Below are 26,396 nucleotides of genomic sequence, written 5' to 3'. Positions count from 1 at the left end.
TTCTTAAAAAACAAACAAACAAACAAACAAAAACAAAAAACAACCCATATGTCTCTGTAAGTGACTGGGCTTACCCACTGCACACTGGCCATTCTACTTATGAAGCTAGCATTCTTTTCTTTAATATGTATAAAATAATTATAGTATAACTTGATATAAAATATTATATTATAAGTTTTGTAAAATGTTCAAAGAAGAGATTTCAGGATATAAAAAGTTTTCTCCTAAAAGCATGATGCCAAGATGATGCATTTCCTGGGAGTTAACAAGACTAAAAAGTCTTTAGATAGGGCTTTCTGGGAGATTTTCCTACCGAATATCCTGTTCCTACCGAAACCTGTCTGGAGCTGGGACAAACTTATACCAATCTGAAAAGGGGCCAACTGCAATTTTCCGCTCTCAGACCACAGGCATAAAGGTTGTCCAAAAATGCAGATGCAAATGCACAAAGCCACTAAGAGGGGGAGAGCTCTTTATGTCATGGAAGAACAGAACAATGGCACTGAGATAAGGGGATGCTATATAGAGGAAAATGGCAACACTCAGAGGTTCACTGTAAAATGCCTCCTGTGAAGAAGCTCACAGCTGGCACATCTGGACTGGAATAACTATAAGATCAACAAAGGAGGAATGTGGGTCAGAGTGCAAAGAAAACCTAGGGCTACAGAGTGACAAGCATGAGGCTTCCAGAAAGGGTGCCACTTGAATGTCACCTGCTGGCTGCATCTCACAAGGAGCAAGCAGCTGAGGGAAAGTGCCAGCCAGAGCTAGCAGCAAGGTGAAAGAAACGTCACCAGCCACCAGCTGTTGAGACTGAATGTACAGGGACTAGAAATGAAAGCTCTTCAGATAAACTCTAACAACATAATCTCTAACATTTATGGCCAACTGATTGTTGATAGGGATAAAGACAATCCAACGGAAAAGAAAAATCTTTTCAACACATGGCATGGTGAAGGCAGAAGATAGCAAAGTCAACACATGGCATGGTGAAGGCAGAAGATAGTAAAGTGGTAAAAAAAACACAATTGCCTGTGAGGCTGATACATGTGAGAAGGTTCCACACTTGCTTTCAGAGACCTGCCTGAATACACCACGCAAGCATATGCCCATGAGAGGGCTGAAGCTAGGGATTGACTGTGGCATCAAGACCCTTGTGGGAGTGCTATCTTTCTTTCTTCATTTATCTCTCATCTATCTCATAAAAGAAAAAATAAATAAACTTCAGAATGCAACAAAATAGAAGAGTGACAACTGAAAAACCACATGGAAAGAATGAATTTGAATTGATATCTCCCTACACACACAAAAATTAACTCGAAGTATATTTTAGACATAAATGCAGGCACTAAAACTCTTAGAAGAAAACAGAAAGCTTTTGTGCTTCAAAGGACACCATCAAGAAAGTGAAAAGACAACTCACAGGATGGGAGAAAGTATTTGCAAATCACAAATCTGGTAAGGACTGGTATCACAGTATATGAAGAACTCTCACAACTCAGTAATAAAAATGATAAATAATTCTATATAAAAATGGGCAAAGTTTCAATAAGCAAAGGATCTGATCGGCAAAGATCATCTTCTTTGGAAGATGTACAAATCATGAATAAGTTCAAGAAAAAATGGAGACATTCTCGGGGAGCAGCTGCCGCTGCCGCCGCCACCGCTGCCTCCTCGTTCGCGTGTAGAATTTGGAATCCCTGCCCCTCGTTAACAATGAAGCAGAGTTCGAACGTGCCCGCCTTCCTCAGCAAGCTGTGGACGCTTGTAGAAGAAACCCACACCAACGAGTTTATCACCTGGAGCCAGAATGGCCAAAGTTTTCTGGTCTTGGATGAACAAAGGTTTGCAAAAGAAATTCTTCCCAAGTACTTCAAGCACAATAACATGGCAAGCTTTGTGAGGCAGCTGAATATGCATGGTTTCCATAAAGTAGTACATATTGACTCTGGAATTGTAAAGCAGGAAAGAGATGGTCCTGTTGAATTTCAGCATCCTTACTTCAAACAAGGCCAGGATGACTTGTTAGAGAACATTAAAAGGAAGGTTTCATCTTCAAAACCAGAAGAAAATAAAATTCGTCAGGAAGATTTAACAAAAATTATAAGTAGTGCTCAGAAGGTTCAAATAAAACAAGAAACTATTGAATCCAGGCTTTCTGAATTAAAAAGTGAGAATGAGTCCCTTTGGAAAGAAGTATCAGAGTTACGGGCAAAACATGCACAACAACAACAAGTTATTCGAAAGATTGTCCAGTTTATTGTTACATTGGTTCAGAATAACCAGCTTGTGAGTTTAAAACGTAAAAGGCCTCTACTTCTGAATACTAATGGAGCCCAAAAGAAGAATCTGTTTCAACACATAGTCAAAGAACCAACTGATAATCACCATCATAAAGTTCCACACAGTAGGACTGAAGGTTTAAAGCCAAGAGAACGGATTTCAGGTGACATCATTATTTATGATGTTACTGACGATAACGCGGATGAAGAAAATATCCCAGTTATTCCAGAAACTAATGAGGATGTTATATCTGATCCCTCCAGTTGTAGCCAGTACCCTGATGTTGTCATTGTTGAAGATGACTATGAAGATGAATATGCACCTGTTATTCAGAGTGGAGATCAGAGTGAACCAGCCAGAGAATCCCTAAGTTCAGGCAGTGATTGCACCAGCCCACTCATGTCTAGTGCTGTCCAGCTAAATGGCTCATCCAGCTTGACCACAGAAGATCCTGTGACCATGATGGATTCTATATTGAATGATAACATTAATCTCTTGGGAAAGGTTGAGCTGTTGGATTATCTTGACAGTACTGATTACAGTTTAGAGGACTTCCAAGCCATGCTGTCAGGAAGACAGTTTAGCATAGACCCAGATCTCCTGGTTGATCTTTTCACTAGTTCTGTGCAGATGAATCCCACAGATTACATCAATAATACAAAATCTGAGAATAAAGGATTAGAAACCTCCAAGAACAATGTAGTTCAGCCAACTTCAGAAGAGGGAAGAAAATCTAAATCCAAACCAGATAAGCAGCTTATCCAGTACACTGCTTTTCTACTTCTTGCATTCCTCGATGGGAACCCTGCTTCCACTGTTGAACAGGGGGGTACACCAGCATCATCAGAAGCTATGTCCTCTGTAGATAAACCCATAGAAGTTGATGAGCTTCTGGATAGCAGCCTGGACCCAGAACCAACCCAGAGTAAGCTCGTTCGCCTAGAGCCATTGACTGAAGCTGAAGCTAGTGAAGCTACACTGTTTTATTTATGTAAACTTGCTCCCGCACCTCTGGATAGTGATATGCCACTTTTAGATAGCTAAATCCCCAAGAAGTGGACTCTATGTGTATATATTCATCAAAATGATGAACTATTTATTTTAAAGTATCATTTGGTACTTTTTTTTTTTTGTAAATTGCTTTGTTTTGTTTAATCCAATACTGTGGAATAAAAGCACCTTTTGCTTTTCTCACTAACCACACACTCTGGTAAAGCTTTCAGATTTTACTCAGCTGCATAGGTACATAAAATTTAATGCACATTATTGGCATATATTTAAGTTGGGTTCAAATGGCCATTTTTCTCCAATTGCAGTAAATTGGATTTCTTTTTTTAATCACAAATATGACCATTAACCCCAGTTAAACTTATGTTTGTTTACTTGTTTGATGCCGTCTGTTTACATTGAGTGTAAGTCACTAGAACTAATGGTATAACTATTAAAGCTTTTTCTGTTACAGTTTGATTAAATATTTTTCACTTGGATTATTTTTAAAACTGGGAACATAAAGTGCCTGTATCACCTCTATATACATAGAAAGAAGGTGGGGATGGGATGAAGTTGTCAACCCTAGCCACTTAGTTGGACTAGTTTTAAGTAAAAGTTTTCTGGTTTGTGTTTTTTTTGAACCATACTATTTAGTAAAATAAATATAATGAACGTTGAAAAAAAAAAAAAAAGAAAAAATGGACAACATCACTAGCCATTAGGGAAATGCAAACCAAATCCATGAGATACCACTTCACATTCACTGAGATGGCTATAATCAGAAAGACAGGAAAAACAAGTACTGACACAGACCAATGGAATGAAACAGGGAACCCAGAAATAGATCCATATATATACAGCCAGTTTTTTTGTTTGTTTATTTAAATTTGCTATAGGGTACATGTGCTCACCAGAGAGAGACAGAGAAAGAGTGAGAGAGAGTGAAAGAGAGAAGGAAAGTGAGAAGTAACTCCTCTCAGGAGGGATGGCTATGCTGCAACCCCTTCTCCTCTATTCTCCTCTTGAGAGTTTTAGGCACAGAGATATATAAGCCTGGCATGCTTTCTAAGCTGCTGGGTCCCGAACTTGAACTATGAAGTTGGCCATATGGTATCCAGCTGCTTTAACAGCCATACCACCTGCTAGACCCCACTGCCAGTTAATCTTTTTTTTTAACATTTTTTAAGGAATTATTTCATTTAGTTTATTATTATATTTTTAAATTTGTTACAGGGCATGTGCACTCACAAGAGAGAGAGCGAGCAAGCAAGCAAGAAGGGAAAAAGTGAGAAAGCATGCCTCCAGGTCTGGGACGTGAACCATGGTCAGCCATGTGGGAGTCCAGTGCCTTACCCACCATGCTACCTGCTGGCCCTGAGCCAGCTGATTTTTGACAAAGATGCCAAGAATATCCATTGAATGAAAAAAAAACAGTGTCTTCAAAAAACAGTGCTGAGAAAATGGACATTTATATTTAAAAGAATGAAGCTAGACCCATATTTCTCACTATATAAAAAAGATCAACTTCAAATGGGTTAAAGACAAATAAATATAAAACCTCAAACTACAACATTACTAAAACATAGGAGAAACACTTGAAGACATTGTTATGTGCAGAGTTCATAACTAAAATCTTGAAGGCACAGGCAACAAAATAAAAAATAAGACAAATGGGATTATATTCGACCAAAAAACTTCTGTACGGCAAAGGAAACAATCAACAGAGAGAAGAGACAACACACAGAATGGGAGAAAATATTTGCATACTGCCATCTGACTAGGGGTTAGTAACTAAGAATGCAAAAAACTCAATAACAAAAAAACAAATAACCCAATTAAGAAATGAGTAAATTACTCAAATATACAATTCTCAAAAGACATACAAACGGTCAACAAAAATATGAAAACATGCTCAACATCACTAATTAGTAGCAAAATGCTAATCAAAGCCACAGTGAAATCTCATCCCACCTAGAAAGGCTATTAACAGAAAGAAAAAATAACAAATGCTAGCAAGGATAGAGAAAAGGACACTCTTTTACACTATTGTTAGGAATGTAAATTAGCACAACCATTATGGAAAGCAGTATGGAAGTTCCTCAAAAACTAAAAATAGGGGACCAGCAGATGGCATAGTGATTATGTCACTGGACTCCCATGTGGCTGACGATAGTTCGAGTTCGGATCCAGTAGCTTAAAACTCACAGGGCACATACACGTGCAAGCCCAAGATCCCGGAAGGAGAAAGGAGAAAGAACTGGGCATGGCCGTCTCCCCTGGAAGGTGATTTCTTACTTTCCCTTTCACTGTCTGTCCGTGTCTGTCTCTGTCTGTCTGTCTGTCTGTCTCTCTCCAGTGCATGCATCTTAAGGCAAAAACCTCTAAAAAAAAAAGAAAAAAGAAAAATAGAACTTCCATAGTAATCCTATTAGTACATAAATATCTAAAAGAAAGTAAGTCAGTATGTCACAAAGATATCTATACCCCTATGTTTACTGCAGTGCTATTCAGAATAGCCAAGATAAGGAAAAAACCTAAGTCCCAATCAACTGACAAATGGATAAAGAAAATGTGTGTGTGTGTATAAACATTAAAAAGACAAAATCCTGTCATTTGATCATTTGATGTTAAATGGAATAGCTTGGAAGACATTATGGAAGTGACATAAGCCAGACAGAAAAAAATATATATACCACATGTTCTCTCTCATATATAGAAACTGAAAACAAAACTTCACAGAAGTAGAAGGATGAAATGACTGCTGGAGGTTGGGAAGGATTGGGGGAAATATAGGAATATGGATTAATGGAAATAAAATTGCAGATTGATAGAAGGAACAATTTCAAGTGTTATAAAGTACACTGAGAAGAAAACAAACTGCAACAACTTGTGTATCCCAAAGTAACTAAAGGGAGTATTTTCAATGTTCCCAATATATTAAGTAATCACAACGGTTGAAATGATGGCTCTGCTAACTATCCTGAATGATTTATTATTGCATTCTTGTACTGTAAAATCTCATATAGCTCAATAAACATGTACAATTATTATATGTTAATTTTAAATTATTTTTTAAAAAAGTTTTCTCAAGAATGTACAGAAATTGGAACACTTATGTTGCTGGTGGGAACATAAGGTGGTTTGGCTTCTCTGAAAGTTTGGCAGCTTCTCAAAAAATGCACAAGCGGGAACCAGCAGTTAGCGTAATGGCTATGTCGCTGGACTCCCACATAGTCGACCGCGGTTCGTGTCCCGGACCCGGTGGCTTAAAACTCACGCCGGGCGCGTGTGCGTACGTGCCCAAGATCCCGGGAGGAGAATGGAGGAGAAGGGATTGCGGCGTGACCATCCCCCCTGGGGGGTGATTTCTCGCTTTCTGTCTCTATGTCTCTCTCTGTCTGTCTGGCGAGCGCACGCGCCCTATAGTGAAAAAAAAAAACCCTCTCAAAAAAAAAATGCACAAGCCAACAATTACACTAGTAGTTATTCACCCAATATATATATCCACATAAAAACTTATACATAGATTTTCACAGCATCATTATTCATGATAGCCCCCAAATATAAACTATCTAGATTCCAATCACTGGTAAATCAGTAAGTTATTCAGTTAAGAAAAGCATTTGCCTCAAAATGGTTGAGACTTGAAAACATGATGCTGAGTGAAAGAAACGCAGTCACCAAAAACAGTCCCTATTACAGGAGCCAACAGGTGGCATAATGGTTAAGGTGCTGGACTCCCACATGGCTGACCATGGTTCGAGTCCACCAGACGCGTGTGTGTGGATGTCCAAAATCCCAAGAAGAGAATGGAGGAGAAGGAATCATGGCATGGCCATCCCTCCTAGTAAATGATTACTTGCTTTATGTCTCTCTGGTGAGCACACACATCCTATGGCAAAAAATCCACCCCCCCCAAAAAAGGGTCCCTATAATCCTTCATATGCAACGTTCAGAAAAAGCAAACCCATGTAAATGGATTTGCCTATAAATGAATGGTGGCATGGGTAGAAGTAAGGAGGACAAAGGAGAGACTGTAGAAGAGTAGAAGATTTACTTCTGGAATGATAAAAGTGTTGCAAAATAAGATCATAAGATAAGGTTGCCGGAAATGTCAAGACGTATTCCGATAATCCAATAGTTATATGAGGGGATTTCAAAAGTTTCTGAAAAAATGGAGTTACAGTCCATTATTTGCTGCAAGACAGTTTTGAAATCCATATATAGATTTCTCTAAGTGCGTTTTCCATGAACCTTGGAAGGTCCCTCACACAACTATAAATATATTGAAAACCACTGAATCATATACTCTAAACGGGTGAACTGCACAGTGAATAAGTTATATGTTAATAATCCTATTTGAAAATATAACTTTCAATATATCTGGTCCTCAGCATATCAGATTTAAAAAGAGCAATCCACCATTTTTTTTCCTCACCATTTTCTCAGATTATTCAGTTCTATACTCCTAATTTGAAGAGAGGAAAAAAAAATGTAAAATATTTGCTAACTAGTAAATATCATCTGTGGAAAGCAGAATTAAGTTTATGTAGACTCTTTACCATTCTAATTATTTAGTGTTCAGTTGTTGTTAATGCATTGGAAAGTTACCTGTTTAGGGGCTAGACAGTAGTATAGGAGCAAAATTACAGTTGGTAACATGAGAAAACCCACATGGAAAGGTTCTGGATTTGCATCCAGATACCTCCCTGAGCACACCAGGCACACGTGTACTCATGACTGTGGCTAGCTGAAGCTGGAGATGGATCACACCAACACCTTATTGATGGTACTATCTCCTGAGTACATGTGCACTCTCTCTGTCTCTCTTACTCGTGGAAGAAATAAAAATAAGAAAAGAAAAAGAGCAAAAAATTTAAGTTACCCATTTAGGCCCAGCCCCTGTGGCATAGACAACAGAATGAAAATGTACAATGCTGGAGTCATAGCAAAGGCCTGGGGTTCACATTCCAAGTTGACCTGAACATGCTGGGTGTGGCCATAGGTGTGACCATGATCCTGGCTGGCTAGAAGGCCGGGGAGAGACTCACCACATAGTGGGGCCCTATGAGGGATCCCTCATTCTCTCATGAAAGAAATTTTAAAAACTTAAAAGTTGTCTATTTGTATCACAAGATAAGTTATATTTAGCTCCCTAAAGCTAGTAAGGAGAGTTAAATAAAACACGAGGGTCAAAACAGTCTGTTTGGGTTAGAAGGAGGCAGAGAAACCTGCTAATAGTAAGAACTACAACCACAAATACCTTCTTAAATAAAACACCGTCTGATAAGTTCAAGCAGTGAAGAGAAGGAAAGGAAGTATCACAAAATCATACATTTACATTAGGGACTGCCTAAAACTAACTCAAAAAATTACACTAAAGGAACAAAGCAACAAGACTGTATTGACTAGCCTACCTCTGTTCTACTTTTAGTTGCTTAATTACCATCTACCAAAAGATGCACAGATTGTAAAAAAATACTCAACAAATATCTATAATATTTTCAGTTTTTCTTTTAAAAAATTAGAAATGTGCTTTAGGGAAAATGCCCCTGAGTAACAGCAAATGGTCAAAATGAAATGGTTCTAAGAAATAGTCCCTGGACGTTACTAGGTAAACCTAAAAAAGAGAAAAGTAGACCCAGGTATCACAGAAGAACACACTCCTCTCAGCTGCTGCCAGCAATTGCCCCTCAGGTGTGCCCCTCAAAAAGGGACTGGGGTTCTAGAAAGAGAGAGCCAGGGATTCAACTGCTCTGGACACGGGCAATTTTCTTGGAGCTTCTTTCTTACTGTATGAGAGAATTTCTAGATTTCCAAGAATACGCTGACGCCACCTTTCACGTCCCCACCCTAGCCCCACAAAATATACATTACGTACAAAAAAACTTTCCACTTGAAACTCATAGGTGTACGGCTTCAAGGAGACAGACAGCTGCTCTTCAGAAGCAGGGGCGAATCCAACGGAGAACTGGCAATGCAGAGAAGGGGGCGGCTCCTGTGTCCACTTCAGCTCCCAGACAAAGAACACCGACTGCTTGCGGTAGATGCACTGCAAAGAAAGTTGGCTGTCAACATTCACACAGCACAATACACCCACAAGTATGCTAAGAAGAAAGGCACTCGTGCAAAGAGAAAACAGTATGAGATAAAGCCATGCTCCAGGGAGCCCTGCTCAGTATCACGAAGAGTATGCCTCTACAGTCTACACTACCCTCCACCACTCTTCTCCTGCCTGCCCTTGTCCCAGTAGAATACTGCCCAGAACTAGTAAAAACGCTTTAATTCTTCATGATTCGACAGAAGCTTCAAATCATAGGGGATCATAAAAGAAACTTAGATATTTATTAGGATACTCATACATTCCAAACAGGGAGATACTATCAACCAACCATAAAGTAGCTTTACATCATGCCAATTACTTTATATGCTACATTGAGTTAGTTTAGGAACTAGCAAGAACTAATGCATGGACTGACTATCACTATTACAAATAAAGTCCACACCTACAAGCACAGCAACAGGCTTAGGCAAGATTTAAAAGTGGCTGAATATTGGCAGGAAAAAAAAATCTTTTGAAAGTGTCAGAGACAATGATATCCATTAAGAAAACCTTTGATCTTCTAAACACTCAGGAGTTTACTATCTAAAAACACATGTGAAAATGGACAGAAGGACAAGGTCAGTTCTCAACCAGGCAGTGTCTGTGACATGATTCCTCTGCACAGGTACACACTATCTAAGAGGCCCTCCCTCTGGCATAGGCCATACTTGTCACAGGCAGAACCATTTCCTCTAGGTACGGATGTCTTTACAATCCATGTGAGAATCTAGCACATACTTGCATTTGCATAAACCTCTGCATAGAGTAGGCCAAGATCAAGATTAGATTCTTCTAAAAAATGCAAATACCTGCTACCAGCAGGTAAGCATGGAGGTTAAGGCTCTGGATCCCAGATGGCCAGCTGCACAGTTCAAGTTCTAGAACCCAAGGCTAGAAAATCATGCCAGATTTGTGTAAATGTGGACCAAAATCCTGAGAAAGACTAGAAGAAAAAGGATTGGGGTGTGGACATTTCCCAAGGGGCATGAGGGTGATTTCTCACATTCCCTCTCTCTGTCAAACACAAAGATCCTGTAGCAAAAACAAAACAAAACAAAACAAAACAAAAAGCAAATACCAATCTATTTCCTAACCCACCCAGCCCAGAACAAGACCTGCAACCATGGCACACACAGCTCTAGCTGCAGAGCAGTCTTCAATGCATGCAGCTCACACTACTTAGCAGTGACACTATTCTCTGTGTTTAAAGGTTCAGCTTCAAAGCACACTATGTTACTGTCATCAAAACACTGCAAACACTATATTCTTATTGATTTTCTGCTGAGAAGTTTATGCTCAACTGTAGAAAAAGTTTACCTGTTGGCATTGTGTGTTCAATGGTATTAGCTGCAGGTCAGCACTATCACCAGTATCTACAAGATTGCTATCTGAGAGCTGAAAGTCAAGTTCTGACAAATTCTGGACACAAACTTGGATATATTTCCTAAAGCAGAAAAACAAAAAATATGAATTTGACATTAAGAAACTTTAATATTAAATATATTTTAGCTTTGTGAAGAAGACCTTCTTTGAGTGGGGAACCACAAAAGTGACAATGCAAAATAAGAGCAAGTTGTTTAGATTTCACATATGAAAAGTGTCTGGGAGAGAAGGGGACAACAGATTTTTAAAAGCTATTTCTGTAGGAAAATGACCCAAAACTAGTCTGTCTCCAATACAGTCCTATTACATGATTCTGACTGTATCTCTCTAAGCACCTAACAGGCTGTGTGATGAGCTATACGGGAAAGACTGACACTCTTTCTCATTACAAGTAACAATTATTTACTGAGAAACTAAATACAGGGCTCACCTTCATTTCTGTTACCCACAGAATTCTAAAAAGCAAGTCTTTAGTAAACACCTCAGGGTTTTTTAAGGATTACTAATGTTTTTAATCGTTTCTATCTACGGTCCCTCTGCTGTGATCTGACATTCCCTTCTAAACATAGTTGTGACATCTCTGTTCCCAAATGATCCAGACATCATCAATGAAGAAAAGCAATTGGGAAGGTTACAGAGAGAGGCCAGACTATTGTCCCTGTGCTCTGTGATCAACATCAGCATCATCATGTAAAGTGAGACAACAGATGCCACGCATCTCCTAACACAAGGAAACATGATATGTATGTGGCACCACCTCCGCACTCCCTTGTCAAAAGCTATAAATCAGAGGTAAACCCAGCCCCAGACAGGTGTTTCCCAGAGCAGGTGTAGTGCACTGGACACTGTCTGAAGGTATGTGTGGCTGTCACCTGGGGGTAGGGAGTACAATGAGATAAAGGCAGAGCCCATTGAGACTGCTAACACCCCACATGCATGAGATAGCCCTATGACAAAGAGTCATGCAACCTGAACACCAGAAGTGCTAAAGCTAAGAAATCCTTCTTGAGAGAAAACTGCAATCAAAATAAGATACAGGAAACAAAATACACCTCCAGGATGCAACCAGCTAATCCACATGGCAGATTTTCTAAAGGACAACTGACTCAAGTCTGTCAATAGGTCCATGGCTAAAAAATGGATGAAGGGGCAAAAAGAGACCTAGTAACACAATAGGGATTTTGCTTGGACCCCAAATCAAACACGCCAACTGTAAAATCATTTTTGAAAACAGATGTGGGAAAATCTGAGTTTGGAATGGGTATTCCAGGATGCTAGGGAATTGTGAATTTTAATAAGTGGATGATGGCATTATGGTTGTATAAGAAAACATCCTGAATTATCATTAAGGCCAAGTTCTGAGTGGGGTTTTGAAATCCTCACTTGGGAGTCTTGGGATAAGCTAGGGCCTGTGCATCACACCTCCATACCGAGTTCCAGCAGACAACAGAGAGTGCGAGGTCCGGAAGGGCACACTGAAGGTCAGCGCAATGACCGTGGAGTAGATCGACCATGGGCAGTCAATTGACACCTGCAGAGAAGTAGGACATACTCAGACCACTCATCTGCCAGCACAACCACCACCGCCACCATTATCCGAATTTAATCACCACTGGTCTCCTAGACATTTTGTTTCTTAGATATTTTATTTGCAATCAGATTCAGAAAGAAAACCCTATTAAAGATATGTCCAACCAAGTTAAGAAACATGATGTTGCGTACACAAGACGACACAGCTGGAGACAGAACACACTGCTAGAATGGTCCAAATGGCTACATAGCACAGGTGTCCTGGCTGTCAATTAACCCACTGATCTCTCTCCCACATGTGGGGCCATGATGCAGGGAGCTTCTGACAAAGTGTTTCAGTCACATGCATCTAACCTCTCCAAACTTAATAAATTATCTAAAAATTTAATCCATCTGACACTGAATATACAAACAAAAGCCAATCGATTCTGGGGCATACATGTGGACAAAGTTATTCATTCCCTTAAGGGGTGCAAGAAGCAAGTCTGAAGCCTCATCTGATCTCACACAGGGAATATACTAAGTAGAGAACATTCATTCTTCCAGTACTATGTACTCCTACTGAAAAAAAAAAAAAAGACCATCTTGGCCTCCTGATTGCTATATAGAGAAAAAAGAAGAAAATCCCTAATATACTCTTTGAGAACAGGAAACTAAAACAATATTCTTTAGGTAATTACCTGATACTTTAGGCTTTGCAATGACTGTGTTCTTCCCCTCTTTATCCTATTACTCTGGTGCATATACTTTGGGTGCATATACACTTAGGCTGTTTAAAGAGCCCTCAGAATTGACATCTGAGTTACAAGACAGAGATATTCCCTGAATAGACATGGTGCTGGTGACATATTCTTTGAGCAGATTTCCTGTGCATTTGGGACCAAAGTCATGTATATCTCAAATATCTGTTAATAAACAACAGCATCAAAGCCTAAATGACAGAGCTCCTTCCTTGTTGAGTTGGATGTGACAGTTCAAGAAATGATACTGAATCCCCAGGCCTGCTCATCAGACAATGGATCACTAACCCAATCTAACTCCTGTACTCCTAAGCTATTATTGTGGTTCTTAATAAATTTCCTTCCCTCTTGAATTGGGACACAAAGTTAGAGCCTGACTACCTCTGTCTTTGCAAAATACAACCCTTGCCTAAGAAGGAGTGATTCAGACATAAATGGGAAACACATGAACTCGTGCTGGCAGGCGCTCCAAAAGGCTGAACTGCCTCCCAGCCCCTCCTTACTTTGTGATCTGTGGTGACCATGCAGTGGCTGGCCTTCTGTTTATCCTTATGCTTCCTATGAGGCTCTGGCGTCCCCAGCTTATCAGTGTCTCCTCCAGTTGCTGGTGCTGAAGGTAAAGAGAGAACCTCCAGTTCGAATTCAATCACATGGTACGCAGGTGCAATGGGCAGGCTGATGCTTGTGACCTTGTCAGATGACTGAATCCGGAGCAATGCATCAGAACACTTTTCTACAAAAGACAGGAAAGTCATGTCCTACACATTTCCTGTGTTGGTTTCCCGCTTTTTCAGAGTGAATAGTGGGCCAGCAGGGAGGTCACAGCTCTGCTCCTTAAGCTCCTGTGCATGTGGAAGAACAGCAGCAGGAGGGACGAGGTGGGGAAACCAAGAGCAGACTCCCTCTGCCCACCAAAGACAGTGGCCACAGTGGCCTAGCACGAAGTGGGGAGGCTGAAGCCCACAAAGCCATTTCTCTCAATCTGAAGACTGAAGGGGACTAAGCATGTGCCCACCCAAGCACCAGGTATGCCCCACATGATACCTCCCACTCCATGCCATTAGCAGATCAATGCCTGCCCAGAAGGGACTAAGGCGCCTTCCCTTTCTACCCTCACAGCTAGGACAGGGTTGCTGGACATTCTTTAGGACTTCCAAATAGTGCCAGAAAGGTTCATGTGGGCTGTCATCCGCCTGCTCCACCCGCCTGCACACTTGCCAACTCCCACCCATGCTACTTGTCGACCCTGTGGCTACTGTCTCATGCTCTGCCTGCTCGTTTCACCCCTCACCTACACTGGGACCAGAGACGTTGAGGTAAGTTAAGGGAACATGACCACTGACTAAGGAGAGTGCTGTCTGTCACCATCTCTGCAGGTACCACATGTACCTGGGCCAGGGCCGTTGCCTGAGCACAGCCTCCACAGAGAGAGGAATCAGGCAAGCCCATAAGGGGACAGAAAAGAGTCAGCAAGAATTTCCAGTTTGCATGGTTTCTATTTGTAAGAGCAGAAAGGAGTCAACTGCCTGAAGCCAATAAGGTTCTGGAGGACATCCCCCTCCCAAACTTTCCTGCGGAAGGAGAGAAACGAGAGAAACTCTCCTTCTGAAACTCCAAACCCCAGACTCCCACCATGCATTCCAGTAACTCAACCCAGAGAAGAACACGGGAACAGGCACGGAACTAATACAGATCATCGGGAAGCATAAGCATAAACAACATCAGGAGGAAAAAATTGGACCACCCACCCCAAGCTGGCAGGAGAGCTGTCATGTACTGCAAGTTGACCAGCAGGTAGAAGTCCACTGAGAGTCAAATCCCCACAGTGCAAAAGGAACAGAGGATTCAAAGGAGAGCACACCTATCCCAACAGAGATAGGAATTTGGGCACTACAACACACCCCCATCTGGCAGGTAGGGTAGGTCTTTTTTTTAAGACTCAACTCCAGGGGAATGGTTAATTGCTCCAACCTACACTAACCACAAGGCAGCTCTTCCTGACACTCCTTGTCTCACGAACAGGTGCACAAGACCTACTCTAATCTGAAAGATATGGCTGGTTACTGGCCCTTCCTCATGAACTACTTTGCCAGGGTCACACATGGCACTAAGGATTGTGGTTCCCACCCTGGCACAATAAAACCTACTCCAGAAATTAGGAAGAAGTGAGTACTTCATCAGATGCCTAAAAATCAATGCAAAGACACAAGAAATATTAGAAAACAAAGAAATATCTCTCTCCCAAAGGAACACAATAATTCCTCACCAACAATGTATAAAACACAAGAAATCATACAAATGTCAGAAAAGGGATTCAGAATATTTACTGTTAATAAAATTCAATAAAATAAAAAAGACAATAAATTTTAGCAGAAGATAAAATCATTCCATGAAGGAGAAATTCCATAAAAAGATAGACACTCTAAAAATGAATCAAACAGAACTTCTGGAGATAAAGAATATAATATAGGGAATAAAATCTCCCTCAAAAATATTAACAGTAAATTAGACCACACAGAAGAAAGAATCTCTGACCTTGAAGAAACCTATGACTTAGTACAAGACACTGAAAAAGAATTAAAAAAAATAAAAAACACAACTGAGGACAAAACATAGGAAATTCTAGACACTACCAAGGAGCCAAATATCTGCATAATGGGTATTCCAGAAAGCAAAGAGATGGATAAAGGCATAAAAAAATCTCTTTCATGAAACACTATCTAAAAACTTTACAAATCTAGAGACACACAGACATTCAGATCCAGGACATGCAAAGAACACCAAGTAGATTCAACATAAGATCCTCTCCAAGACTCATCATTGCCAACTTGGTAAAAATTAAAGAGAAAGACAATATTCTAAAAATGGTAAGAGAGAGATGTCAAGTCACTTACAAAAGTTACCTCATCAGACTAACCTCAGACCTCTAAAGAAAAACAATGCAGATAAGGAAAAGATGGGAAGACATATTTAAAACTCTGAAAGAAAACACGTTTCAACCAAGAATACTATATTCATCAAAATTATCTTTCCAATGGGAAGGAGAAATAAAATCATTCCCAGATAAACAAAACTGAAAGAATGTACCAATACTAGACCAGTTCTTAAAGGAATACTACATCAGGAAAATAAAAGGGAGATAAATGGAAATAAGAAAATATAAAACAACTAAAAAAGTGACTAAAAAAAGGACAGGAATAAGTCCACAGACATCCTTAATAATGTTGAATTTTTAAGAGAGTTTTTTGTTTTTGTTTTTGTTGTTATAGGGCACATGCACTCACCGGAGAGATAGAAACTGACAGGTAGAAAGCAAGAAATAACCCCTCTGGGGGGATGACCACACTGAAATCCCTTCTCCTCCATTCTCCTCTCAGGATTTTGAGCACACATGCACACACACCCAGCATGAGTTCTAAGCCACTGGGTCCAGGACTTGAACTGTGGTCAACTACATGGGAGTCCAGCAACATAACCATTATGCCATCTGCTGGTCTCAACAATGTTGAATGTTAATGGACTGAATTCTCCAATTAAAAGACACAGACTGGCTGAATGGATTAAAAAAATAATAAGCAGAAACATTCTATATGCTGTTTACAAGAAACACACCTCGGTGATACAGACATACATAGACAGAAAGTGAAGGACTGGAAAAAGTCATTTCATGCAAACAGAAACAAAAAAAAAGGCTGGAGTTGCAACACTGATATTAGACAAAACAGACTTCAAGAGAAAAAGTATAAAAAAGAGACAAATAAGGACACTATATAGTACTGAAAGGATTAATTCACCAAGAAAATAAAATAGTTATTAAATATTTATACACACAGCACCGGGGTACCCAAATCTGTGAAAGAAAGTGCTACTAGATCTAAAGGGAGAGAGATACTATAGCACACTAAGTGTTGAGGATTTCAATACCTACTGTCATTACTAGACAAGTCATTTAGATAAAAAATAAACAAAGAGATACAGGAACCAAATGATACCATAAACAAAATGTACCTGATGGACATTAGAACATTTCACCCAACAATCACGAAATACATATTTTTCTCATGCCCACATGTACCACTGTTGAAAACTGACCACATAATTAGTCATAAAACAAGTCTTTACAAATTTAAAGTACAGAAACTATACCCAGCATTTTTCCCAACCACAATGGAATTAAACTTGAAATCAACAACAGAAAGAGCCTACAAAAAAATGAAGACAGGGAAACTAAACAATCTACACCTAACCGACTTCGAAACTACCAAAGAAATTAAGACTGAAATGATAACAAACACACGACTCTCTATTATCTTTGGGACGCAGTGAAAGCAATCATGTGAGAAGTTTAGAGCAATTAGTGCTCTTAAGAAAAAAACAGAAAGGTGGCAAATAAATAAAATAATGATGTTTCTCAAGAAACTGGAAAAATGGTAACAATCGAAAAAGAGGCAGAAAAAATAAATAATACTACATTCACACAAAAAAATAAACAAAATAAAAAGCTGGATTTTTGAGAGGATAAACAAAATTGACAATCCACTAGCTAGACTAATCAAGAAAAACAGAGAATGGAATCAGATAAATAAAATCAATAGTAAACTGGCACTATTACTATAGATATAATAGAAATGCAAAAGAACGTGAGAGAATACTACAAGCAGTTATATGCCAATAAACAAGAAAACCTAGATGAGAAGGACAAATTTCTGGACACACATAATTTACCTAAACTGAACAGGAAGAAATAGAAAGCCTGAATAACAACGCGACTGAATCAGTAATGCAGTCTCCCAACAAGGAAAAGCCTGGGTCCTAATGGCTTCACTTCTGAATTCTATCGAATTTTGATACAGATGAAAAAATCCTCAGTAAGATACTAGCAAAGTGAATCCAACAGCACATTAAAAAGATTCTACACCATGACTGGATAGGCTTTATCGCAAGGATGATTCAATGTACAGTAAATGTAATGTATCACACTAACACAAGGAAAGAGAAAAAAACGGATGATTATATCAACTGATGCACAAAAAGTATTTGATAAAATACAACATCCCTTCATGATTAAGACTCTCAGAAAAACAGGTATAGAAGGTAAATTTCTCAACGTGATAAAATTCACATGATAAACCCATAGTTAATATCATACTGAATGGGGAAAAGCTGAAAGCTTTCTCACCAAACATTGGAACAAGACAAGGTTGTCCACTTTCTCCACTCCTTTTCAACACCACTTTCTCCACTCCTTTTCAACACAGTAAGTCCTAGCTAACACAATTAAGTACAAGAGTAAAATAAAAGGCATTCAAATAGGAAAAGAAGGAGTGAAATCATCCCTATTTAGAGACAATGATTGTATACATAGAAAATCCAAAAGAATCCACAAAGAAAATTTCTAGAAGTGATAAATAAACTCAATAAATTGGCAGGATATAAAAACCAACATATAAAAATCTACAGCATTGCTGGTATATATACCAACAATGAACAGATCAAGGCAGAACTGAATAAAATGATCCCATTTATAATAGCTACACACACACACACACACGCACATACAAAAGCCTAGGAAAAAATCTAACTAAAGAGATGAAAGACCACTACAAAGAAAACTATGAAAAACTGGGGGAAAAATATCAGATACCAAAAAAATGGAAAGACACCTTGAAAAAAATCAATAAAACCGAAATGTCAGTTCTATCCAAATTAATGTACAAATTCAAAGTTATTCTGATCAAATTACTAGTGACATTCTTCACAGAGATAGGAAAAACAATCATAATATTTGTCCAGAATTATAAAAGAGCCCATATTATCAACACAATACTGTGCAAAAATAATAATGTAGGAGACATCTCACTACCCGGTCTCAAAATATAATATGAAGCTGTGATAATCAAAACAACATAGTACTGGCAGAAAAACAGATACATAGACCAACAGAACAGAGAATCCAGAAATTAATCCCAAACCAAACAGCCAACTGAATTTTTGACAAAGAACACAGTGGGGCAAAGAAAGTCTCTTCAGCAAATGTTGCTGAAAGAATGGGTTATCCACCTCAGAAAAATGAAAATGGACACTTACTTCTCACCATTAATAAAAATCAATTCAAAATGGATCTAAGATCTAATGGTAACCCTCAAACTATAAAACAACTGGTGGAAACACAGGAGAAACACTTTAAGATACTGCAGTAGGCAAAGATTTCTTAAGCAAGACCCCTAAAGCACAGGCACAATTCCAAAAACAGACAAGCAAGATCATGCAAAAAGTATCTGTACAGCAAAAGAAACAATAATTAGAATGAAGAGACAACCCACAGAATAGGAGAAAATACTTGCAAACTATGCTTCAGTTAAGGGTCTAACAACCAGAATATAAAGGGAACTCAAGTAGCTTAACCAACACCCCCCAAAAAAATCCAATTTAAAAATTGTCAAATGGGCTGAACAGGGAACCAGCAGTTAGCGTAATGGCTATGTCGCTGGACTCCCACGTAGTCGACCACGGTTCACGTCCCGGACCCAGTGGCTTAAAACTCACGCCGGGCACATGTGCGTGCGTGCCCAAGATCCCGAGAGGAGAATGGAGGAGAAGGGATTGCGGCGTGACCATCCCCCCTGGGGGGTGATTTCTCGCTTTCTGTCTCTATGTCTCTGTCTGGCAAGCGCACATGCCCTATAGTGGAAAACCTCTCCAAAAAAAAAAAAAGGGGCTGAACAGATCATTTTCTAAAAAGACATATGAATGGCCAAAAAGTATATGGAAAAAAAAAAAGGTTTACATCTCTATTCACAATGAAAATGCAAATCAAACCCACAATGATACCACTTAACCCTAGACAGAATGGCTATGATAAAAAAATAAAGAACGGTGAGGCTGTGGTGTAAAGGGAAGCCTCCTATGCTATTACTGGGAATGTAACTAATTAAGCCATGAAGAAAACAATTTGTAGGTTCCTAAAAACCTACATATAGAACTACCAGAATACCTAGTAATTTCACTCCTTGGTGTTTAACCAAAGGATAAGAAAACACTCAGCTGGAAAGACACTTGCATATCCATGTTTAGTGCAGCATTATTCACAATTGCTAAGACATGGAATCAATCTAAATGTCCAAGAACTGATGACTGGATTGAAAAAATGTGGCACTATACATTACTCAGCCACAAAGAACAATAAGACCCTGTCATGTGATACAAAGTAGATAAATATTGAAGATTTAATGCTAGGCAAAACAAATCAAGACTATGAAAGACAAACTATATATCCCCACTCAATATACACCAAAGGTCTGCATCCTATGGCAGAGAGACTCAAAGATATAAACAGTAGGGAGGGCAAGTTTAGATACCAGACTGTACAAGAGAGGGTGCACAGCAGGGAGTGGGAGAGAGGGGCTTGGGGAAAAATATTTAGCAGACACAATAATGTAAAGTTCTCTGTTGAAAATGATATATTAGGTAGTTGGAAAAGTCATAACGCATTTCTGCACAGAAAAATACATCATAACGTTTCCAATGACCCAATATATGGTAACACCTTGATTTGATTGTTACTACTGTGCATGCTTTGAAAAATCATATTGTACACTTTATAGATGCTTGATGATTAAATATAAATAAGAAATTAAAAATAAAGAATGAAAGGCTCATCTGCTTTTGCTCTTTGGTAGTGGGATGTGGGACAGGCAGGTGGCAAATGCTGGCAGAGCCTCACAGAGGAATGCAGGTCCAGTCATGATCTGCACCAGATGTCCTTAGTAAGGCCAACTCCATCTCCTGCTTTGTGTGTGTACAACTCGTACTTAATTCCTTCAATGGAAAGCCAATTCCAGTCATAGGTCACCTAAGTCTGACTTTGAGTGCTGTCTGAGGACAGTGTGGGGCTTAGAAGTGTCAGGCTATGCTGACTGATGGCAGTAAAGCAGCACTCATTCTCACAGTCTCAGGTAACAGGATGATGCTGAGTGTCTACCTGCACCACACGGCTGCCCCATGGCAAGCACCTTACCTCCCGTGTTAGAATAGACCTTGGCTCTGTTCTCTGCCTGACACAGGATGAGCATGGCTTCTGCGTTGCTGAGCTGGAGGCTGTCCCCACTTTTTATCGTGTAATGGCCAGTAGTGACAGTGAACTTGACCTTCTGAGGAATACCAGCCAAAAGGCTATCTGAAGAGAAAAAAGACAACAATTAGCACCACTATTAACCAGGGCCTCCTATAAAGAGAAAGGAGTACTCTGTTTTGTTATTATAAAAAAAAAAATTGTTCATTTTGAACACTCTATGAATCAACTCACTCAATTTCCATTCCCTTCTTCCCTTTTTACTTCAAACATTGACTCTAGGGTTGAGGAGGACTTTGCCAAAAATAAGAGCATTCTGAGATTCTGGGGCAATGGCGGGGGTGGGGAGGCTCTTATTCCCATCCTAGTTTAGAGTTGGAGACTACAATGGTAACTGTGTCCCTGAGGTCTCAAAATCTGCCTGCCGAAGAGTTAGTAAGAAATGATTGGATGATACAGCTCAAGAACAGACTGTGAGGAAACTGGAATGCACTGGTGGTATACAGAACTTCCTCTGATTTTTTTCAGTTCATGGTCATAGGATCTTTGGTTCAGAAGCAGCTCAGTAGAAGGGACAACTATCACTTACTTCTAGATGGAAATGGATGGGCAGGAAAAGGCTGAGGTTTCTGAGAATCCTGTTCCAGGGAAGGCAGAATGCATAAGGCAAGAGACAGAGCACAAGGAGGGGGTATAAAGAGAAGGAAGTGAAGGCCAGATGAAAAAGGAGGCAAAGACCTCTCAGAGCAGAGGGCAGTGGGAATGGCCACTGCCACCGAACACACAGAACATGGCAGAACAGGACCATGGAATACAGTCCACCTTTCTCACCACATGTTCTGTTCAACATCTGAGAGCTTGTATTAGTGACCGTGAGAAAAGTTTGAAATAGGAAGAATGGGGAAATTAAATGTAATAGAAAAAAATGTTTTTCTTGATATTTTTTCCAAATGGAATAAACAAGCAAATAAAAACATTTGCAGCCTGAACAACGGATACATTCACTTATTAGTGTTTAATTGTCTTGTGGTCTTCAATCATTTACCTTCCAGTTTTAGAACTTATCAAAAAGGACTGTAGCTTTGAATTTCTCAAATGTCATGTCATCAAGTTTAATTAACTTGGAATTCCAAGGAAAAGACTTTTTTATTTTTTTTGGAGATTTTCGCTATAGGGTGTGTGCGCTCACCAGACAGAGAGAGACAGAAAGCGAGAAATCACCCCCCAGGGGGGATGGTCACGTCACAATCCCTTCTCCTCCATTCTCCTCTTGGGATCTTGGGCACGTATGCACACATGCCCAGCGTGAGTTTAAGCCACCAGGTCCGGGACGCGAACTGTGGTTGACTACGTGGGAGTCCAGCGACATAGCCATTACGCCGACTGCTGGTTCCCTCAAGGAAAAGACTTTTGATCAGAGTACAGAACATAACTCAATCTATTTAGTCTTTAAAATGACTTTCTGAGTAGATAATTTATTAAACTCTGTAGTAGACAACAATAGCTAGTTTTCCTACTTTTCAGATACACCATATTTGTTAGCCATGAAAGCAATTACAGGAAAGCAGGTATTAAGATGAACAAAGAGCAATTAGAGGAAAGCAGGTATTAAGATGAACAAAGAGCAACAGTCAATTAAGCTTACAGGTAAAACTCAAAAAATCTAAAAGCAGACACAGCTGAACAGTGTCAGAAGTCTGGCATTTGAGAAATCTTCTCAGAATAACACACCACAGCGAGCTTCCTGTGGTGCTCAGAGGCTACTCACCAGCCAGTGGTTCCACATGCAGCTGGGGCTCCTGCGAGTACACGTCATACTGCACAATGGGGTAGATGTGAGGAAGGACAAACCACACGTGGCCCACTGAGGCACACAGCTGCCTGAGAGTGTACGTTCCAGGCTCCTTGGCCTATAGGCAGAACCAGACATTTGGAAAGATGTGCCATTTCTGTAGTGAGGAGCATCCTAAAGTAAAGCTGTGTAAGCTCTTTGAATTAGCTGTACATTTTTCTCTCTTAAATCATCCTATTTTTGTACATATACTTCAATACTGGTATGGTAAAAAATGCCCTTAGACTCTCTCAACCTATTATCTTCTGAATAACTAATGTTTAAATCTGACTTAAGACTTCTAATAAGGTATTTTCTTTCAACTGAAGAAACTGTATTTGTGGTATCCTCTGAAAATGTATTTAATGGAATCCTTCAGCTTGGGATCTGAGACCTGCTCAAAGACCAGACTGAAAACACAGATGGTACACAGCTGTCCCTTCCACTGAAAATTCTTGTGAATCAGTGGCACTTACAGAATATGCTGCATCAAAGAAAAATTAAGGTCAGACTGAGTCAGAAGCAAAGGTTTTAACACCCATGCAGCCTCAAAAGGGAAAGGTTTCCATGAAAGTGTACCACCTTCTTAAAATCTTCTCATTTCAACAAATGAGGGTGCATTTTAACACAGAGACAAAATCTATCTAAATTCAATAATCCAATTCGTTAAAAAGATAAAACCAGATCCAAAAACAAATGCAACTGACCTTTAAACAATGTAGGGTGTTGCAGAGCTGACACCCCCACCTGCACCACGCAGTCAATAATCTATGTACATCCATTTCCCCTAAACGTAACTACTGATAGCCTACGGTTGACCAGAGCCTTGCCAACAACAGAAACAGCTGATTAACACATACTTTCTCTGTGTATTATATACTATATATATATATTTTAATCTGCTCAGGGTCCATGCACTTATCAGAGAGAGACAGAAATAGAGAGGGATGGAAAATGAGAAATCACTTCCTCCCCGCCAGAGGGGTAGGGAATGACTACATCACAATCCCTTCTCTTTCATTCTCTTCTTGGAATTTTGGGCACTCATGCACATGCATCCAGTATGTTTTCAAGCCTGTGGGTGCAGGACTCAAAATGTGCAGTCACCCATGTGGGATCCAGCACCTTAACCTCCATGCCCTATGCTGTATTCTACGATGAAGTAAGAAGCTATAAAATAAAAAAATGTTATTTAGAAAATCATGAGGGAGAAAAAAAATCAATGTATAAGTGGACTCATGCAGTTCAAACCCATGTTGTTCAAGAGTCAAGAATATCTTATGTTAAGAACTTCATTCAAAATGTATCAATTTTCTTAAAATTGCATAATATATAGTTTTTTATTATGTCAGTGTATATTTCTCTAAGAATAAAGACAAAAACAGAGTTAACAGAATTGAAGACACTACTCAATTCTCACCAGACTCAGACAATTCTCGCAAGCTCCAGGCCTCTCCTTTAGCTACTTGAAAAGCCCAGTGTGAAACATACCTGAGTCCTGAATGTTATTTTGTTGGCCCCTGGTTCCAGAGTCACACTGCTACACCTTAGTACATGTGCCCCGTCCTCCAGTGCCACCCCCGAGGACGTTTCTAGAGAAGAGTTGCTCTCCTGCCTTCTCAGAAGCATGTGCACATTCCTGCAGATGATTCCAGTCGTGTTCAAGGAATTATCCGAAGGGCTTCTCTCAAACATCTCATACAACTCCAGAGCAGGTAAGTTGTTCTGGGACCCTGGGAAAGGTGAGGTCTCAGTTGGAAAGTTAATGATTCCATTGGATGTCTTGTGCTTGGTGAGCCACTCTGCAGTCTTCCGGTAGCTGTTCTTCTCGATGCTGAAGTGGACATTGACAGTAACCTGCTCCACATGAACAGGAATAGGCATCTGACTGCACATAGTTATCTCGATGGACAAAACACCACCCACATGGACCACAGCATTGGAAGGGTTGAAATGGAGATCTCTCAGTTGTGCAAAGGAATGCATGGGCAGCACTATCTTGTGACCTGTGGAGAGACATCACCATGTTTCACTCCCCAGGTAACACATCCAGATGGCATGGAAGCAGCAGAAACTTGCCTACAAGTGAGTCAACTGGAGCCCACTCAGCAACAGAAGAGCAGTGATGCTCAAAGAGAAAATTCCTGACTTTCTGCTAGCTTCACACACCACACAAGTTATTTAGTCAAAAGCACAGTATAAACAAATGTCTAGTTAATGCCTGGAAACTTTAACACCTACAGAAATTTAAGGCTTCCAAGGCTGCTTTAGCAAACCTAAGAGAATACAGGACAATTAACTCCTCAATTTCAAAATAAAATGTTTAAGTAATTCAATTCCTAGAACTGTTTACAAGGGATATTAACACTTTCCCACCTACTTAAAGTGCCCCACTATGTAACTAGAAATAAACTCCAGGTGTTTGCAGTCCATAAGGTCAGTCAATGAAGCAAGGGCCCCTTTGTTCCTCAAGCTTTGTTCCTCCCAGGACAGGAAGAAATCTCCAGCTCTCATCACTTCGGGGCTGAGAAGCCAACTGCTCCTGTCTTTGCCCTCCTCTCTCTGACCTCCTTTCTATGAGCACCTGGGTTTTGCCTAGAAAAACCGCAAGGCTGCAGAACCGAGCAGTATTAAGCATCCATCAACTAAAAGACTTGTTAAGATTGACACAAGATCACAAGAAACAGTAAACAATCATGGAATATTTACTTCAAGTAGAAATGGCAAGGAACACTGCCAGAAAAACCAAGACTCAGTCTCACATACTCAGCAGCTGACTTGGTCATGATGTCATCAACAATCACGCATTTAGGGACCTACAGGGCAAGGGTCAGCAGTGACATGGTAGTTAAGACACGAGACTCCCACATGGCTAACATGGTTTGAGTACCAGATCTGGCAGTTTGAAAATCATGCCAGGTGCATGTACATGCATGACCAAAATCTCAGGAAAAGAATGGAGACAGTGTGTCCATCCCCCCTGGAGAGTGATTTCTCACTTTCCCTCTCCCACTGTCTCTCTCTCTCTCCAGTAAGTGCATGTGCCCCATGGCAAAAAAAAAAAAAAAAAAAAAAGAGAGAGAGAGAGAGAGAGAGAGAGAGAAGAAAAACCCTAAAAGAACCTACAGAACAAACATATGCCATGAGGCTCCTGAGAACTCATCCCAGTGGTGTTATTCAAGTGAGCACAACCCAGCAGTCAATGACCAGGTAAGCCGAAAACCAAAACCTTTGGAGAAATCTGCATCCAAGTTAGTAACTGCTATGGACTGAACTGAGCTTCCCTTATATTCACGTAGTGAAGCTCTGACTTGTAATGTGAGGGTATTTGGAGATGGGGCCTTTGGGAGGTAATAAGGGTCAGACAAGACCAGGAGGGCAGACCTTCATGATGGGATTAAGTGCCCCTGTAAGAAAAGATACCATAGTGCTTGCTCCCTTTCTTCTACCACCATGTGAGAACCC

At 40.0% G+C, this 26,396-nt stretch overlaps 2 protein-coding genes across 3 annotated transcripts in view; one reads left to right on the top strand and one right to left on the bottom strand.

The window, feature by feature from the left end:
- Positions 1 to 26,396, bottom strand: part of TRAPPC10 (trafficking protein particle complex subunit 10) — a 107,751-nt gene that overhangs the window by 9,862 nt on the left and 71,493 nt on the right. For both annotated transcript variants that reach the window (XM_027768656.1, XM_027768657.1), the window contains 7 exons: positions 24,423 to 24,937; positions 22,869 to 23,010; positions 21,047 to 21,205; positions 13,533 to 13,762; positions 12,190 to 12,290; positions 10,694 to 10,820; positions 9,155 to 9,325 (listed from right to left, as the gene is read on the bottom strand). In XM_027768656.1, coding sequence (XP_027624457.1) covers positions 9,155 to 9,325; positions 10,694 to 10,820; positions 12,190 to 12,290; positions 13,533 to 13,762; positions 21,047 to 21,205; positions 22,869 to 23,010; positions 24,423 to 24,937 — 1,445 coding nt within the window. The remainder of the gene's footprint in view (positions 1 to 9,154; positions 9,326 to 10,693; positions 10,821 to 12,189; positions 12,291 to 13,532; positions 13,763 to 21,046; positions 21,206 to 22,868; positions 23,011 to 24,422; positions 24,938 to 26,396) is intronic.
- On the top strand, positions 1,563 to 3,942 carry LOC102481698 (heat shock factor protein 2). Its single transcript, XM_006169449.3, has one exon. The coding sequence runs from the start codon at positions 1,603 to 1,605 to the stop codon at positions 3,325 to 3,327; it is 1,725 nt and encodes a 574-aa protein (XP_006169511.2). The 5' UTR covers positions 1,563 to 1,602; the 3' UTR covers positions 3,328 to 3,942.

This window comes from Tupaia chinensis, unplaced genomic scaffold, assembly GCF_000334495.1.
Source record: "Tupaia chinensis unplaced genomic scaffold, TupChi_1.0 Scaffold147038_1, whole genome shotgun sequence".
NCBI classification, from domain to species: domain Eukaryota; kingdom Metazoa; phylum Chordata; class Mammalia; order Scandentia; family Tupaiidae; genus Tupaia; species Tupaia belangeri.
Note: the sequence above shows the minus strand (reverse complement) of the source record. Positions and strands in the feature narration are given on the sequence as shown.

Bases quoted from the DNA above. Each gene is read 5' to 3' on its own strand.
- LOC102481698 (XM_006169449.3), top strand. From the start codon at position 1,603: ATGAATAAGTTCAAGAAAAAATGGAGACATTCTCGGGGAGCAGCTGCC.